The following is a 17,528-nucleotide window of genomic DNA, read 5'->3' as shown; positions in this document are numbered from 1 at the left end:
TATCCTGGTCAACAAATAAGTAAATAAATAAAAATGCATATAAAACATGTGAGTAAATCACAGCATGCAAAGAAGCATTAAGACATTTAGCGGTGACTTCAATAGCTTGTACTTGCCACCCTCTTGTTTACCTTACAGGGATACACTTCTGCTAGTCGGACAGACCCTCGCAATACCCCCTCCCAGATTAGCGCCATCTCAGCTTCAGGAAGATGCTTTCCACATCACACAGCAGGGATTGGCGGGTTTGAATTTTTCGGGCTAGGATAAAACTCCCTCTTGTCCCACCTCCCAACTGCGTTGGTAGGCTGAGGGGTTTGAACCATTAGAGATGGTTGAACATACCTGCGGTAGTTTACTCTGATTTTTAAAAGGGCATTAAAATTACAAGAGGAGAGGTAAACACGTGGTTATTCAGTGGTGGTTAGAAAATCGTAGCGATGGATTCGTGGGATTTATGGCAAGTGAGTAAGGAATACGATAAAAGTTTGCAGACGGGTGTAAGTTTTTAGTAATTTCACGTAGGAACCGGCTATGTTTTTCGATGCTTAAATAGATTGCGCCTAGTAAAGTGACACTTGAGTGCAGTGTGTGTCATTTAAAAATGCGTTTTGGCGTGAGGGAGTATGTTTGTGATATTTTAGCCGTGAGGTGGGTATGTTTGTGATATTAGCCGAATTAGTAGCCCTATTTTTCTTTTCCCAACTCGTTTCCTTTTTAGCAATGATTCCTAGGCTTTGTTTACTCGAGCGGGCTGTATTTTGGTATGTAGGGGAGCATGGTCTGGGTTTATTGTTCTTATTTAACGTGGAGGCGTTAAAAACTGCGCCAGTTGCAGTGTTTACTGTTTAGACTTCATTTTATTGTGGGTTTGCTATTAGAACAGCACCTAACAGAACTAAACGCGAGGTACTGTTCTAATAGAAAACCTTAGTGTGCTCCGAGCTGCTTTTGGTATAAATTTATTTCCGTAGATGTCAAACTATGTACACACTTTTTTTTTGTTTTAGGAGCGGACAATGTTAATTTGAGTACTTGGTTCCTTAACCATTTTTTTGTCAATGCATGCCCCCCCCCCCCCCCCCCCGCACACCTCATGAATGTAGGCTGTTTTGCTAAGCTAAAAGGGTCAAATTGTATGCAAGTCTGCAGCTTTTCTTTTCCTGTGCACTGTAGAAAATTTGTTTAGCCCCCACTGAGCTTTGTTTTATAGTCTATATGTAGAATGCTTTCATAAATGTTGTTTTTTTGGTTGCACAGCATTTGATATTTCTTATGCTTTCTGCTGTGGTGGGGTGGATCTTTGTTTGGGCCCATTTTGTTTAGTGTGTTTTTTTTTTTTTTTTTTTTTTTTTTTTTTTTTTTTTTGTGGTGTAAAGGGTCAGTTAACAGCTATCACTTTCCACATTCTGAGTTATTTTGTGGGACCTGATGTATGGTATGTGATGGAGCAGTGCTGTAATAGGCAGGTTGCTGTGCAACTTGCATGGGATGTGAAGTTTACTGGTGATGTATGTCACTGGCATCTCTAACACTCAAGGCTGGTGGAAAAAATCCAATTATGCCTTTATGGAGGGTACTACTAGGACAACCTACTTGCTTCTGTTTTGTGCCCCCCCCCCCCCCCCAGTTCTTAAACTCAAAAGAAAGTTTCCCTTTTCCTCCCTCATGTGCTGTCCTGAACCATAGATGTCAATTTGACAGGGGGCTCTAAGGCTAGAGCAAAAGTTTGAGGAGGACATAGCTGATAGCAACTAGGGAGGAAGACATTTAATGACATTGTCCTAAACACAGCTGTTAGAGTCTTAATTGCAGTGCATGTAATATGGTATTGGCCTGAGGACCACAGTTCCAAGATCTCATCTAAAAGATCTAGTGTCTGACTGTCATGCTGCTTTAGTTTTATTTGCCTAGTTTACCAGGAAGGTCCAACTGGGCACAGATGCCCTATTTCAGTTGAGGCCCAGGGGGAAAAGCTCCAAGGTATCTTAATGTAATCAATATTTACAATAACAAATTTTATGATTGTTTTATTGAATACATAGCATGGTTCACTATAAGACTTTTATATTGATATTTGAAAACGTTAGATTTCAAGACTTGTTTTGAGCCTTTACAGACGGAAGAGTAATGCGTAAGATGGGTAGAATTTAATACAATAGAGTAAGGTATTTGAGGAGATGAACAAGTTTTGTGTTAATAGAGAAGTAGTGCTCCAGTTTCCTCCCACATCCCAAAGGCATGCTGTAGGTGGATTGGACACTCTAAATTGGCTCTAGGGTGTGAGTGTGCCTTCTGTGGAAGGTTGGGTGCCGGGCTGGCAACTCTGCACTGAAACTCCACTGCCAATCATGAGTGGACAGGTGATTTGCTGTGGCGATCCTTAACTGGGCAAAGCCTAAAGAAGTGATGGAATAGCAATTTGGCTGTGCTAATTAGAAGCTTAGCTTAAATACAGTAAAGGGCTTTGTATTAGTGAAGTACCTTGTAGGATGCACAGTAGCAAGTTTTCCCTAACCACACCTTCTCCCTGAGATTTCCTGATGCGGTTAAACTACTAAATATTCATGTGTATGACAGTATGAATATTTCTGTGCAGTGTCTCCATCTTGCACTGAAGATGGCATTAATGGCTGTTCCCCTGTCAGTCATTATGGACATGCCCACTTCAGCACAGAACTGCATACAAGGTACTACACTAATACAGCACCTTATAAAGTGAGGTATTGGGGGGGATGGTTTAATACTTTAAAGGGAGATAATAAGAAGGTGATGAATGGGCAATGTATGGGCAATGTTCTAGTGTATTGGCTCACCAGCTGTGCAGTAGCAAACACTGCCCAAACCTTGTCCCAGCTGGTTGACATCCATCTGTACTGATGAATACCCAATATGACGTGGCTGTCATCTGCATGAATATTCATCTTGAAGTACATGCATGTGGAATTGGGCATTCAGAAACCATTTGTATGGAGTTCAGGAGCTATACCTTGTTTGTATTTAAATTCAATTTCTAAGATGGGTTATTTGACAGTAAAAAGGCATACTTGCCAGTTTGTAATAGAGTACTGTTTAAGCCCAATCTGACTTTTAAAGTTGCCTTGTTACCCAGTACTTTCAAGGGTGAACACTGGTATAAATGTGAGTAGCGGAAGGGCAGTACCGGTGATGTGCATCCTTGTTGCTGTTTTCCACTTGCTTTTGCAAAGTAAGTAGTGACAGGGGAGTTTCTGGAATGTGCATCCTTGCCTTGCTGTTTTCCCTTGCTTTTGCAGGGGGGTGTGGTGTGGTGTGAGGAAGCGAACTTCTATAATCAATGCATGCACGATGTCACTGGCAATGCCATGCATATTTGCCAATCCATTTGCGTACCTAATCACAGGCATTGGGCCAGTCAGTCATTCATGCCATGCCCATTCCTGCATGAAATGGCCAGTCAGCCAAAACACAATACTTAGAAGCTATGTCCCAGATGAGCAACAGATTAAGTTTTTTTAGTAATAAGTTATTTCTACATTATTGGAATAACTGATGACCAGCAGCCCTTTGTGGCTTGTAGATGGTAAGTGGTTTATTTGACCAAAGGGGATGATTTGGAAGCTAGTATTGGAGTAGGGGTCTAACTGCTGATTAGGTGGATAGGGACGGGTTAAGGTGAACCAAATAGAAGATGGGTAGTGAAGGAGCTTGAGCTTTTTTTGTTTTAGTGCTAAACAGTGGTGGGTCTGGTAAGGTTTGCAAGAGAATCTAACTTTTGTTAGTACTGTTGAAGTTTAAAACTGGTCATCATAGGGACTCCATATATGAGAAGATTGCTAACTAGTTACCTTGTTAGTCTATAAGCTTTCCTAATGGTAATAAAACTTGAAGTAACTGCTTTAGTGGTGGCAGAGGCCTCCTTGTATCTAAGCAAGGCAGACATTGTTCCCTCAAAGTTCTCTGTTCAGTGTCTTGTATGAAAAGGTCTGACTTTAATTGACCTTGCAAATTTTAAGTGAATGTGAAAGATCAACTTCTATGATCATGCTGCACAAAGATATTTAATGGGAATGACATTGCATTTTAGTTGTCTTGCAGGAGTAAGTCCTGTTTTTACTTTTTTCTTTTTTCAGGTTAATTGCACTGGGTTTATGCACTTTCTAGTGGGGAGTAAGATGGCATTTGTGCTGTCCTGGGTAGCTTGGGTGATATACCTGAGAATCACCCTAGACTGAGTGCCATGGGTTTATACATCCACTTACTCTGCCAGGTGGACATTTGTCTACTAACTGATGGCATCTGTGTGGTATCATCCTTTGTATTTGCACTATTGGTGGACGTCTTTGTTAGGAATCCATATTTCCTGTGCAGGTGGAACCCTTGTAGACTAGTCTAAGGAAAGTGTTTTGAGTTTGTCCATTTCTATGGTCTGGAGTTTAGTTCTCCCAATTACCCCTTTTTTTATCTACAAGATAAGGTGTTATGGGTGCACACTTATTTGTGAATGATCTACTTTTTGGTGGCTGAGCTTTAACTCTTCTAGGTGTCTTGTTCTATGTCAGCTGCAGCTAGGTGAAATGGGTGTTCACTGCAGTTGTATTGGAGAAAGTGTTCCTTTTTCAGGGATAATCTGGTTTTATATTGAGGTGTGGTAACTCCGTCGAGTTTTGTGCAGCTTTGCGTGTTTCTCACTAGACACGGGTGGGGGGAGTACCTGATGGTCAGCATGCCAATAACTGACTGGAAGATGTACACAGCTGTTCAATCCATAGACTTTTCGGCTTCAGTGGTGCAGCAGTTAGCATTGCTGCCTCACAGCAAGAGGTTCTCCAGTTAAATCCTCTGCTTGGGTGCCTTCTGTGAGGAGTCTGCATGTCCTTGTGGTCGTGTGGGTTTCCTCCGGGTGCTCTGACTTCCTCCCACATCCCAAAGACATGCTGTAGGTGGGTTGGACACTCTAAATTGGCCCTACGCGTGAGTATCTGCATGTGTACCTTCTGTGGAAGGTTGTGTGCCAGGCTGGCAACATGACAAATTCCATTGCCAATGAGTGAACATGTGATTTGCTGTGGTAGACTTGTCTTCATCCAGCAAGCTAAATTATGTGTTGGCAATGACTCTGCAGTGTTAACACAGCAGATTATATATTTGCCTTTGGTACAGGAGGCTGTGGGTTCTGCTCCTGCACCATGTAGATGAGCATGCTGATATTGTAGTGTCCCTTGAAGATGGGGATGCTGCACTCCAGTGTCTCCTCCTTAGGATAAGATTTTTAGTAACTTTAAATGTAAGACAGCCAGTCCCTGTTAAGCTGGTAATATTGCAATTTGTCCCCCCATCCCTTTCACATCATCCCAACCACCTGCTGTCCACCTAGCTTCAAGGAACAGGTCATGAACGTGCTCTCCAAAGCCAAAAACACAGCCTCTATGGGACCAGATATTCCAGGCTGTGTTCTAAAATGGCTTGAAGCAGGAACTAGCTGCACTGCTGGGTACTTGTAACTGTCCTCATGTAAAGGAGGCACCTCCATTGTCCCTGGGAACCAGACCACAAGCCTGATGAGCCATCTATACCTGGCCAAGGCCTTTGATGCTATTCCCCACTAGGGCATCATTGATAAAATATCTCTGCTGGAGATGACCCATGAGTGGGTTGCAGACTGGCTCACTGGACAGTTAAAGTAGGTGACTAGCTCCACCAACTTCCACAGAGACTAGTGCTGGGCCCTATTGGGAATCTATTTCCCAGGTATACAGGCTAAAACAAAAAAAGCCTACGGCTGAAAGTTTGCTGCTGACTGCAAACTGGGTGAAGTCAGTCCCCAAAGGATGTCAACATCTTAAGGGACTTGCAAAAGACAAACATCTGGTGCCAAAGTCTTGGGCTAAAACTCTATGCAAAAAATTGCATCATTCTGTTTGGCAAGGGTGACATCCCTACAGGTTCACTACTGTGTGCTTAGGGTGTTAATGTTGTAGAGATTTGGGCCCACAGGTTGACAGCAGCCTTTCCTTTGACTGCCACATCTCTGCAGTGGTAAAGGCTTTTTGTCACCAACCTAAAGTAAGGGCATTGCGGAACTCCGGTCCGCTAATTATTGGTAGTGGATTTTTACATACTGGGTTACCAGCCCTGATGCACAACCTTCAACGAAGGCACACCCCATTCACATATGCCTCCACACATGCTCTAGCTGAGAATCTAACTGGACAACTCTACTGCAGCACCACCACCACCGTCACTGATGATTGTAATTTGGATGACTGGATGGGAAACTGCAAATTCAGTCTGGGAGTTTCACATGCTGATTGGTGTTTTGTCTAATGTTCTGACTCTGGTGTACTTTTTTTCAGTCCTAATGCTATAGGTCCTAATGCTATAGTATTTTTAATGGGCATGTCAGTGCGGATGCTTGTCAGAGGTGGGCATACTGTGTTTTGCATCCAATATATAAGGATGCCTGGCCAATTCAGAGTTTGCACCAAATGTCTTGTGACCAAGAAACTCGTTCAGACGAATCTGTCTCGTGTGCGCAGTATCCAAGAAGCATACACAGATTTGAGTACCAAACAGCTTTAATCCTGGTACCTTGGCATTTCACCTTCAAGGGATATTAACATATCAAATTCTAAAGCTTAAATATCCTAAATTAAACAGTTTAACAATTGTTTCAAAACTTCACTATACATCCAAAGTGACCAGTGCACATTATACATCCCTCAGTCATGAGAAAATATAATGTCAATTAAATTTCTTACATATTTTCTTAAAATTTAACACCACCTGATTTAATCCACGTGGGACCAAAGTTTCAAAATTTCAAATGAAAGTATTCTCCAACTGATTCTACTTGGCGAATACCACAACTGCCAGATCGTTGGGCTAATGCACCAAAAAAAGGAATCCATTTCCTGAATGGGCTTCAGTAAAATATTCTGCCACTGGACTGAAGCCTATATTACCCCTTCTAATATTTCCTAAATGTTCCAAAATGCTAATCTTGACTTCTTACAATAAAAACTTTGCTCCCTCTATAGGATTAAACCTTACCTTTCCCCCACAGCTAGAACAACCATAGCTCACACTCATCTAATCTCTCCTCTCCTCTATGCCTCACCTATTTTTACTAACTTTTCAAAAAATAACCTCGGCAAACTGGAAACTTCTACAATAACATCGCTAGATTTGCAACAGGAAACCCTTATGGAACCCACCACTGCATAAATATAAAGCAGCTAAGACAGGAAACCCTTATGGAACCCACCACTGCATAAATATAAAGCAGCTAGGATGGCTTTAAGTACAAAATGTGATTAAATTCAATCAACTAACCATTGCCCATAAAACTCTCTCTAAACCATTCATTACTCCTATTCTATCTACCCTCATCACTCCATATACAAATCTGAAATCACTACGTTCCTCACAAAATCTTCTACATACCTCTAAACCTAACAAGGCTGGTGAATCTCTTCTCTAATGCTGTTGGAAAAACTTGGAATCTTCTCCCTGGTAACCTTTCCTCTTCCCTCTCCATCACTCTTCAAAAGTAGACAAACTCTACCTTACTACACACTGGTTGTGCCCCTGTACTAAACCTGACTAGGCATTTATCCATCTGATTAAACTTAGCTCTGCTTATCCCAGACTACTTATAAGCTACTATATATTCAATTATAGATTTTTTTTCTCTCAAACTACTGTCTAGATTTATGCTCTAACTACACTGTCTAGTCACTCTAAATACAAAGTATTCTCTTATACAACATTTTTATTGGGAAATTTTTTTGAATGGCTAACCATAGCTGAAATGTACCATGATTCCTGTTTACTGAAATGCAACAAAATAAGTATTTGTAAATCTCATAAATGATATTGTGTGTTTGTGTGGTTTTTTTTTAGATTTTCTCCTTGGGCCTCCACTGAAAATGGACTAGCCCAGTCAACAAATGTAAAATTCTTTTGGTCTGACCAATATACCATCTATCCCATCACACCCAGAATGTATACACCACATGACCGACACACCTTGCTGTGCCCTTTGACCATAGTATTAGATTTCTGATTCTATGGCACACACTGCATCTCCCACAAGGAAAAGACCGTAATGAACTATTCTGGATCTAATTGGAAATTGGGTGGTTCAACAATTTAAGTTAAAAAATCTACCAAAAGAAAATTTCCACAACATGTGACAAGTGCTAAGTTTATCAGCTGTTATCATTGGCGATAACCTTGTAACCACCCCCATCTGAAAAGGGAAGGAACTAAACCTAGTAACTTTTTTCTGAACCCCCCCCGTCTCTAAGTTACATACCTTGTACTTTCCAAAGGATGGTCTGCACATCTTTAGGCTTTTGTTTGCTAAAATTGTTTGCCCCAATTTTAAGAATTGCTAAACCAACCTGGAATAACTTGCCGAAAAACTTGGGACAGTCGCAAGGCATTTTTCATTTGAAATCTCAAAGCCAGTACGTGGCTCCATTTACACAGTTCATTGCATTATCTGTGTTGAGCTGGGGAAATAGCCAATTTTAATGGTAAAGTTTAAAACTGGCACTGGCTTTACCCCCCCCCCCCAAAAAAAAAAGAAAACCTCTTTAAATAGTGAGTGAAGGACTGCAGCTATTCCTCGGCACAAGGGCAGTCCATACGTGGACCTGAGAACTAGTCAGTCTAATTTCAGATGCAAGGCTATGGAAAAATCCATACACCTACATGGATTTTCACCCATTGGATCCAACCAATCTGGATGTCAAGGGCTGGTTATACCTAATTAAAGGGAGGTCTTTGAGAAGGTCACTGAAGGAATAAAAAGCAAACCTTCATACTGCCTACATTATTGCCAAAAATTTTGGCATGGTACCCTACATGGCATTTTAGACAAGCTTATAAACTTGGGCATAAACCCCTTTGACATTTGGCTCAAGGATGTTCAGATGGGGGTCCCTCTACAAACTGCCAGTCAGTGGCAGTCTGCCAGGGCTTGTGTGCTGGAGGATGCAGTTTGGCATCCACTTGAAGTAAAGGCCTGTGAAGTTCAGACTATTTTAGCATACTAATTGCAGTTATAAACTACCCCGAAGATGCACTCTTCAGGAAGACCTACAGAGTAAGAACTGGTGCCAGAGTTCTGGTCTAAAACTGTACCTTTAAAATAGCATTTAGAAAGTTGACCACGCTTAGAAGCTTAATCCTTTGACACCAGACTCTGTGGTTGGGTATTTGGAAATGCATGTAGGTGGCAAGTTGGCCTTTGACCATGTTTACTGTAGTAAGGAAATCTGCTTTACATGCCCTAAAGATTAATCTGAGGGCTGAGTACAATGGAACACTAGTAAAGTGTCCCCTTAATATAACAGACCAAGCATGTGCAACAGTTGGGATGTCCAGATAGTTCCCCACACAAGAATATATGGCATGGACATATCCTACACAGACTGCCTCAAAACCCTTTCTGTGCCCCCTAGTCAGAGGTGATGTATGCCTGTCACATTGTAAGGCATACTCTGGTCCAGCCCTTATGAATGTTTCATATTTGTAAAAACAAAGGGAATCCAACACCTGATCTAGAGACCTGAACCTTCCCTGCCCTTCCAACTCTGCATTCCCATCCATGCGAATTCCTTCCGCATTTATTCAAGCACAGCTTGAATCGGTAGAAGGGAAGGGGTAAATTTACCCCTGGTCTACCACCCATCTAATTACTGAAAAGTGGAAACTTTTGTAAATGGTTGACTTTTCATACACTAGCTATACCCCTTAAATAAGTGGTATTGTTAAATTGAGGCATGTTTAGGTTGAGGCTTGATCCTAGGAAATTGAGCATCTCCATCACCCTTGTCAACTTGCTTCATTATAGATATTTTAGTCTAGTGACAGTTGCACTGTTTCTCCATTTTGGGACTGAAGCCCCTTTGGCCTAGTATATCTATTATTTGATCAGTCTTTTGTGAGAAAGTAACTTCTGATCCTAGGAAATTAAGCATCTCCATCACCCTTGTCAACTTGCTTCATTATAGATATTTTAGTCTAGTGACAGTTGCACGGTTTCCCTTCATTTTGGGACTGAATTGTATTTGTAGCATAATCTGAGGAATAACTTTGCTTGGCAGACTACTTTGCCTTCTGAATTCTATTTCTATAAAGTCTTATTTTCTTTGAATTGCCTCGGGGGGGGGCTTATTGATTTACTGGGGGGACTACTGTCATTGTTTTAACTGCTGGGGTTTTTCCTTTACTGTAGTATCGAGCTCCCCCTGCTTATGACTGGAATGGGGGCAATGGCCACTCAACCATGATGTGACATGGTAGGGTAAGACTGTTGCAACTAACTCTTGGCAAAACTGCAATCCAAATTGTAGCTTGCTACAGATCCCCCACCATGCCCCAGGATTCCCACTCTTTTCTTGATGTATTGGAAAATATTAGGATGGATCGTGCTATCCTCCAAAAAGGAAGCCAATCTGGTGGTTCCCTGCCATAAACTGTACAAAAGGAAGAAACTGTTGCAAAAGAGTAAAATCCCATGAGTGGAGGAGCTCCCTGGTCAGCCTCTGTAAGAAGCTGAGATCCCTTATAAGATTCTCCAAAGCTAGCTACGAAAATAAAACTGCCACTAATTCCAAGGACAACCACAAAGCATTCTATAGCTATGTCAATCTCAATGGCAACACCCAGATCTGCTCTTAGTTGCAGCACAAAAGCATGAAAATTACAGAACCAACTGATATTGCCAACATCGTGGCAGGTTCAGTGTTAACTTTACCCCCCCCCCCCACCCCCTAAAGGGTCCATATCTATACAGGACGAATGCAGAGTCCCTGTAATCACAACTACGCAGGTGAAAGCTGCACTCTCTAAAGCCAAAAACACAGCATCCATGGGACCGGATAACATCCCAGGCTGCATTTTACATGAACTTCAGAATGAACTGGCTCCCCACTTAAGCACAGTGTTCAATAATAGCCTCTCATCAGGCTTTGTGCCCACTGAATGGCACACAGCAACAGTTATCCCACTCCACAAAGGGGGAGCCACCACTGATCTAGACCTATTAGCCTGACTAGCCTGGTCTGCAAAGCCATGGAACTCGTAAAGACATTGGTAACCTCCAAACTCTGGATCCCACACAGTTCGGGTTTGTGAAAGGCAGATCATGCCACCTGATCGACTTCTTTGAGGCAGTCACCAAAGCCGTACATGAGGGTAAAGTGGTTCATGCAGCCTATCTTTACCTCGCCAAGACTTTCAACGCCATCCCCCATTCTGGAATTATAGCCAAACTCAAACTAGGCATAAATCCCTACATCACAAGATGGGTTGCCAACTGGCTCACTGACACCACACTGTAAAAGTTGCAGACTCAAAATCTGACTTCAAACCAGTGACAAGTGGAGTACCACAGGGTTCCGTCCTGGGACCGCTCCTGTTAGCCTGTACTTCAGAGAAGTAGATACAAACACAGAAGGCCTCTGGCCAAGTTCGCAGATGACTGCAAACTAGGAGCCATAGTAAAGTCCCCAAATGATGTGAACATCCTACAGAAGGGCCTCAGACAGATGCCTGGTGTCAGAGCCATGGCCTCAAGCTCAATGCCAAAAAGTGGCGTCATCCCCTTTGGTAAAAACTCTGTAGCCATGCACTACCACATAGGCAGCAATCTACTAACACCAAATGCATGAGAGACCTTGGGACCCAGGTGGGCAGTAGTCTCTCCTTTGGTCACATCACCACTGTAGTCAGGAAGTCCTACGTGGCACACATAATAAAAGGGTTCTCATCCAGGGAAAAGGTCATTGTTGCCCTCTACTCATTGTACCCGTTATAGAGTACAACACACCTTTTGGAATGTACCTCACAAGACATCTGCAGCAGCTGGATAGGCCACAAGTACCTCACAAAGGGGATTACTGGACTCAAATGCTGTACAGTGACCGCCTCAAACTCAAGCTTTACTCCGTAGCATATCACCTACTCAGAGGTGATCTCTGCCTAACATATAAAGCTATGTCAAACCCAGAGCTGTTGGACATGCTACACCTAAAGAAATCCCAATCCCTCCGAGCTACATGCTCTAGGGACCTAAACCTTGTCACCACAATAAACAGGACTTGCTGGAGGGATAGATTCCTATCCCATAGACTTCCCATACTCTGAAACAGGCTACCCATCTATGTCAAGCAAAGTTCTTCATTGGCACTCTTCAAGAAGTGGATGGGAAATAAGAAATACACCCCGGGGATCACTTCTGTCTCTGCTAGTCAGTGGCACAGGAAAATAACTTTCTTGGGTGGCGTAAGCCAGGGAACCTGCGTAGGCCCTTGGGCAGATAGCCTAGTACCTACCTATGAACTGCCTCCATAATATGATTACATGTCTGGGGAGAGAAAATTAGGTGTTTGTTGCAGACCAAGACCTGCACTGTAACTTCTGCTTGAGACTGAGCACTGCTTTAAGCCAGTGCTTTTAATCAAGCTAGTCAAACGTGCAGTGTACCTTCCTGAAGGGTTTAACCTCTCTAAATAAAACTAATCCCCTAGGTGTGTGCCAGGAGTAAAAACAGAATATAAAACCCCAACCTAAGTCGCAAAATCACAGCAGGATACTTTAAAACTGTAAAAGTTTTTAATAAAACAAAATTGGTGACTGGCACTTTAAACATCATCCTTAAGTATGAACAATTGAGGAAATGGGTAGCAATAAGACTGCTAGATTTTAGCAGAGGCTTTAAAGAAACCCTTCCCATTGTCAGCTTGTAAATTTAACTATCCAATGTAGTTCCCTTAACTCTGTTCAATTCCTTATCGCCTCCACATGGTACTTTATTACTTCTATTACTCCTAAAATTGAAAGTATAAATGTCACATCAGTCATATTTTTAAGATCAGTAACCATTTCTGTTAGCTCTGTATAGAATGCCTTTCCTGATGTCATTGCGATCTCTTGGTTACACTGGTTTTTTTTTTTTTTAGGACTCCATTTTTATTATTGGTGGTACTGGTTTAGCAGTTTATTCCCCCCCAATGTAGGCAGTCTTGGCTACAAAGAAAAGTCCAGGTGCTGTCTCAAAAGTACCAGAATGTCGGGAGTGGAAAGTGTGGGTATTTGTAATAGGTGGAGCAGAAAGTCTGTGTGGGCAGTATGTAATGTGATGCGATTGCTGGGTAAAGTGACTACTAAATAATATTGGCTAAGTGTGCAAAGCCCTGGAGTCTTGGCTGTAAATCAGGGAAGCAGGTTGCTGATGCTCGTCTCGGACCTACATCAAGTGAATGAAGGTGTGCAGTTAAGAGCATGACAAGACTGCATTTTTAATTGGAGCTAGTGACAGGCCTGAAGTATGCCAAACTGCAATGGTGGGAGGACTAGAGTCCCAAACTAGACTACTGTTTTTATTGGAATGGTGCATTGTCTTTTAAAGTTGTGTAGACTATATACATTCCAACTGTCCCGTTTACCACTACAGCTATGTTGGTGAATTGGAGATCTAAAGCACTACAGCTATGTTGGTGAATTGGAGATCTAAAGCACCAGTGTTTGTACTGGGGGTGGGGGTGTATATCCATGTAGGTGGAACAAAAGTAATGTGCAGTTTCTAACCATATTTAAATTGTTTTATCTTATGTGGTATCTTGATATCCCATGGAAAGGTGGGCAGATTTCCTTAGTGTCTATCATAAAAGAAACCCTTTGTGCCAGTATAATGTGCATTGGAATTCTGTCTTCAGCGCATGGTATACCTGATGCAAACAATGGTCCACACTCAAGAGCTTTTTTGGGGGGGGGATTTAGTAAATTTCCCTCTGTAAAAGGGGTTTAACAAGCCTGGGAACCAGAAACTGAGTTTTGGGGGGGGGGGCAGTGATGGGCAGCTGCTTAATATAAGCCTGGTAGTCTTGTATATGGGTCTATTACCCAGCATACTTGGCTAGCCCTTCTGAACCAGAGTACAGTTGCTCATTGGTCACATTTTAATTTTTAGGCTGGCTGAAGGTGTCCTGATCAGTCATTAACTGCTACCCTCAAGTACAAAATGGCTAGTATTTGGTCTTTGTTCACATAATGTAGATTGCTATGCAAGTGTAGACCCCTGTCCTCTGCCCCATAATCTGAAGACTGTTCTAAGATTTGTGTAGTTTTTCACCACTTGTTGAACCCTTTGCTGCAAAGTCTCCAACCTGTCATAGTTGGACAGAATTGCTATGTTTTGCAGCTTCTTGAAGTTTCAGTTTTTTACAATTCCTATCTAAGCAATCAAATGTGAAAGCTTAGTCTTAATGTCTAGCTCAGTTTTGCTACAGTTAAATGTTACAGCTTTAGTCCTCTGTGTTAAAAGGAAATGTACCTACCTAATAACTGCTTTTGCTAAAGGAGCAAGCAAGAGTTGCTTCCATTTGGTCCATAATCACAGCTGCCCAAGTGTTAACATGCATCCCAAGCACCTTACAGTCTCCAAAATAATGGCTACAATCACCTTTTACATAAATCTCACTGCCTTTTCTAGGGGATTCTCTACTTTTTATTGGCAGGCCCTCTTGTCATTTAATTTCCTTGTTTAATGTAGTTTACACCAGTCAAAACTGACCACCATCAGTAAGCAAGATGAAGGCAAGTCTGCCTCTTGTTGGAGGAAGGAGAAAAAAGTATCTAATTAGTAAAAAAAATCTGGACTTCAAGTGAAGACCAGATAACTTTGAGTTTTCACATTTTTCATAAATTATCCCTGTCAGTCTTCTACCAAACTAGGATCTACTTTGTACACCAGTTTTGACATGGCAGTTTCCCTGCCAAGCAAGTCTGTCTAATTCCAAATTAATGCTGCCCTGGATTTTCCTCCACTTGCTGAAGATAAACAGAATTCACATTCCACCATTAAATGGTTATAGTTGAAATTGTCAGCCTGCTTTTCCATTGTCTGGTTAAGGTCAAATTCTGGGCTCTAGCACCACTGTTCTAGTACTAGGATGCCAGTCTTGTCCATTCTTGCTGTTGATGAGGAAGGCCTCTGCAGCGACAGACTGCAACATGCAAGATCACTGTTCTGTGGATGGGTCCACAAAGCTATAGATACTTGAAGTGAAACCTGGTATATGGATCCTGTCCTAGGCCATCAAAACTTTGAAGTTGGTCACTAGGTTGGGACCATGGAGACTCCTCTTTGTAAAGTCTGCAGTGTGCATGCACTGTCCAGCGTGCCACTGGGGTGTTTGTGGTGGTTGTGTTCACCACTTGGGTGCATGCTTTTCTCTTTGTTTTTTTTGGGGGGGGGGGGCTATAAAAACACCCTTACAAAATTTTCAAATGTTTTAACCCAACTAGCATTAGTACCAAACCTCCCCTGTTCACCGAATTTCCACAATGTGCTGTCACCAATGCTTTATTTAAAATTTCATCCTAGTGCAAAACTTCCCCTGCGCCCCCCAAAAGGAATTTCTTAGGTTTGTGGTATAGGCATTGGCCCTTGTACTACAGGGATAAATGTGATTGCACCTTTCTCTGCTCCTAGCAGGTTATACAGGGAATTTCTTGGCTCCCTGCTGTCTTTTCTACCATCGGTGCCCTCCTGACCAAACCAAAGGGGAATTTTCATTGAGGTGTTGCCAGGAAGCTGCATCTTAAGATCAGTAATTTTCCAAAAGTGTTCACTAGAGAAATTGCACCCCCTCCCTACTGAGACTTTATCTGAATCCTGCTTGCCTGAGTTGTAGCAAGTGTTCAGTCTGTCTGGGCAACAGAGCCAGGCTGTTGCAACATAAGCCTGGCTCTGTTGTTCAGAGGGAATGAACACTTGCTACAAAGGGTTAGCAATGCTCTTTGAAAACACTGAACTATTTTTAAATTTATGGTTCAGGACTTGGGCCATATTTGAGATCGGGGGGGAGGGGCAAGACCCTCCTTGTACTTCAGGACCTTGTGTACTGGTTGGTGCAGGAGTGGACAGGATGCCTCCGTCTCACCCTGGAACTGCCTTGCAAGGGCAGTCATGGGGGGGGGGGGTCCTGCTGCTGCAGTGGCCTCCTGAAGGCCGAGTGTTCAGACTGCCAAGGTCTGTTAGTTTGGCTGTCGGTGACCTAGTGTTTGGGAGGAGAGATGCATCTTTTGCTTTATATCCCTTGTGGGGAATATGTGGGAGCAAACACTTGAAGTGCATTTAAGTTCTGTGAGATCACATGAGGGTGCTGGCTTTGTGGACATCATGGCTGTTCTAAGGGGTAGCACCACTTCATGTAAGCAGTAATGACTTCCTTTTGCTGATGCCAAGCATTCGGTGGACCCCATTTTAATGCCAAAGTTTGGATATAAAGTCTGGCTGCGCATACCAGTTAGGATTGGAGTAAGGGCAAGTTAGAGGATAAGACTTGGGAGTGGGTGTCTTGTTGTAGGAGAACTTTTTTCTTGGGGAGGGGGGGGTTCCACTTAAGGTCAGGGTTATTCCACATCAGTAAGAGGGGGCAGTAATAGAACAGTGTAACCTTTCTACATGCTAGAGTAGGGTCACTTTTCTAGATATAATGCTAAAGTAAAAGTTGTTGGCTAATGCTAAACAATTGTGATTTTATTGTAAATGGTTCAAGCTGGAAGTCTATCCTCTGTTTTATGCATAACTTCACACTGTATTAGTAACGGTGATACTTGGCAGTAAATGGGTAATGTAACTGAACAGCCTTGTCACAAAAGGATTCTAGTGACACTTGTGGCATAAGTCTGCAGGACTACTTTCCTTCCCCTAGGAATAGAACGACTTTGCTTTCCATTTTAAGGATTCCCAGGTAAAAAGCAACTTGCAGACAGTGGAAGTGACTAGTGTTTCAACTTGCATGTCAAGTCTTTGCTATCTGTGCTTGAATTTGCTATTTCTGATGAGGGCTGGCACTTAACTGGAACATCAGCAGCTGTGCAGGAGAAGTATTGGCTACCTACCACCAAGTTCTCATGGGATCTTGGCACCCTTCATGAAGTTGTGGTGGTTTTATGGCATTCTGTCAGTGCCTCTAACATTGGTGGCTTACTTTCAGAGCTACTGTCCTCACAGCCTGGTAGGACTGTTAAAATCTTGGGGCTGATGTTTTTGGCCTCTGAAATTTGCAACATTGATCTAGTTCAGTGCTGGAAATGGGTAATGCCATATTCTGATTCAGTGTATTCTGCAACCAGAGCTGATAATGCAACATTCAGTTGTGGCCTTTTAGCTGTTCTAGCCCCTGCTGTTTCCATAGCCTTGCCACAGAATAGGCTCTAAGGCTTGTAGCTCACCCAGCGGTTCTGGGTGGTGCTTCCTTTAGCTGTCCAATTGGAGTGGGCTGTGGAAATGATCTGCCTCTAATATCAAGGCAGCTGATATATTTCAGTCTGTGTATTGGTACTTAAAAAAAATCTTTGGTCTTAAATCCACTTTGTAGCACCCCTGACGAGGCTCCACATTTCACAATAGCAGTACATGAAGTCTTTCTAGTCCCAGCACAGACTCCCTTTGCATCTTCAAATCCCCTGTACTGGTGTTAAATCTATTTGGCAGAGACTAGCTGTTAATTTCAGGTCTCCTC

The 17,528-nt window shown here is 42.5% G+C and overlaps 1 protein-coding gene across 2 annotated transcripts in view; it reads left to right on the top strand.

The window, feature by feature from the left end:
• The first annotated feature begins 289 nt into the window (after positions 1-289).
• Positions 290-17,528, top strand: part of LOC122789655 (mRNA decay activator protein ZFP36L2-like) — a 115,820-nt gene continuing 98,581 nt past the window's right edge. Inside the window, exon 1 of one of the 2 annotated variants that reach the window (XM_044057067.1) lies at positions 290-464. In XM_044057067.1, coding sequence (XP_043913002.1) covers positions 441-464 — 24 coding nt within the window. In that variant the 5' untranslated portion in view covers positions 290-440. Of the gene's footprint in view, positions 465-498; positions 652-17,528 lie in introns of those variants that run through there. The other variant, XM_044057069.1, reaches the window with a different exon arrangement.

The sequence above is a fragment of the Protopterus annectens genome, chromosome 15.part0 (assembly GCF_019279795.1).
Source record: "Protopterus annectens isolate FY-2018-M chromosome 15.part0, PAN1.0, whole genome shotgun sequence".
NCBI lineage: Eukaryota > Metazoa > Chordata > Ceratodontiformes > Protopteridae > Protopterus > Protopterus annectens.
The sequence above is the reverse complement of the archived record's forward strand: the minus strand, read 5'-3'. Positions and strand labels throughout refer to the sequence as shown.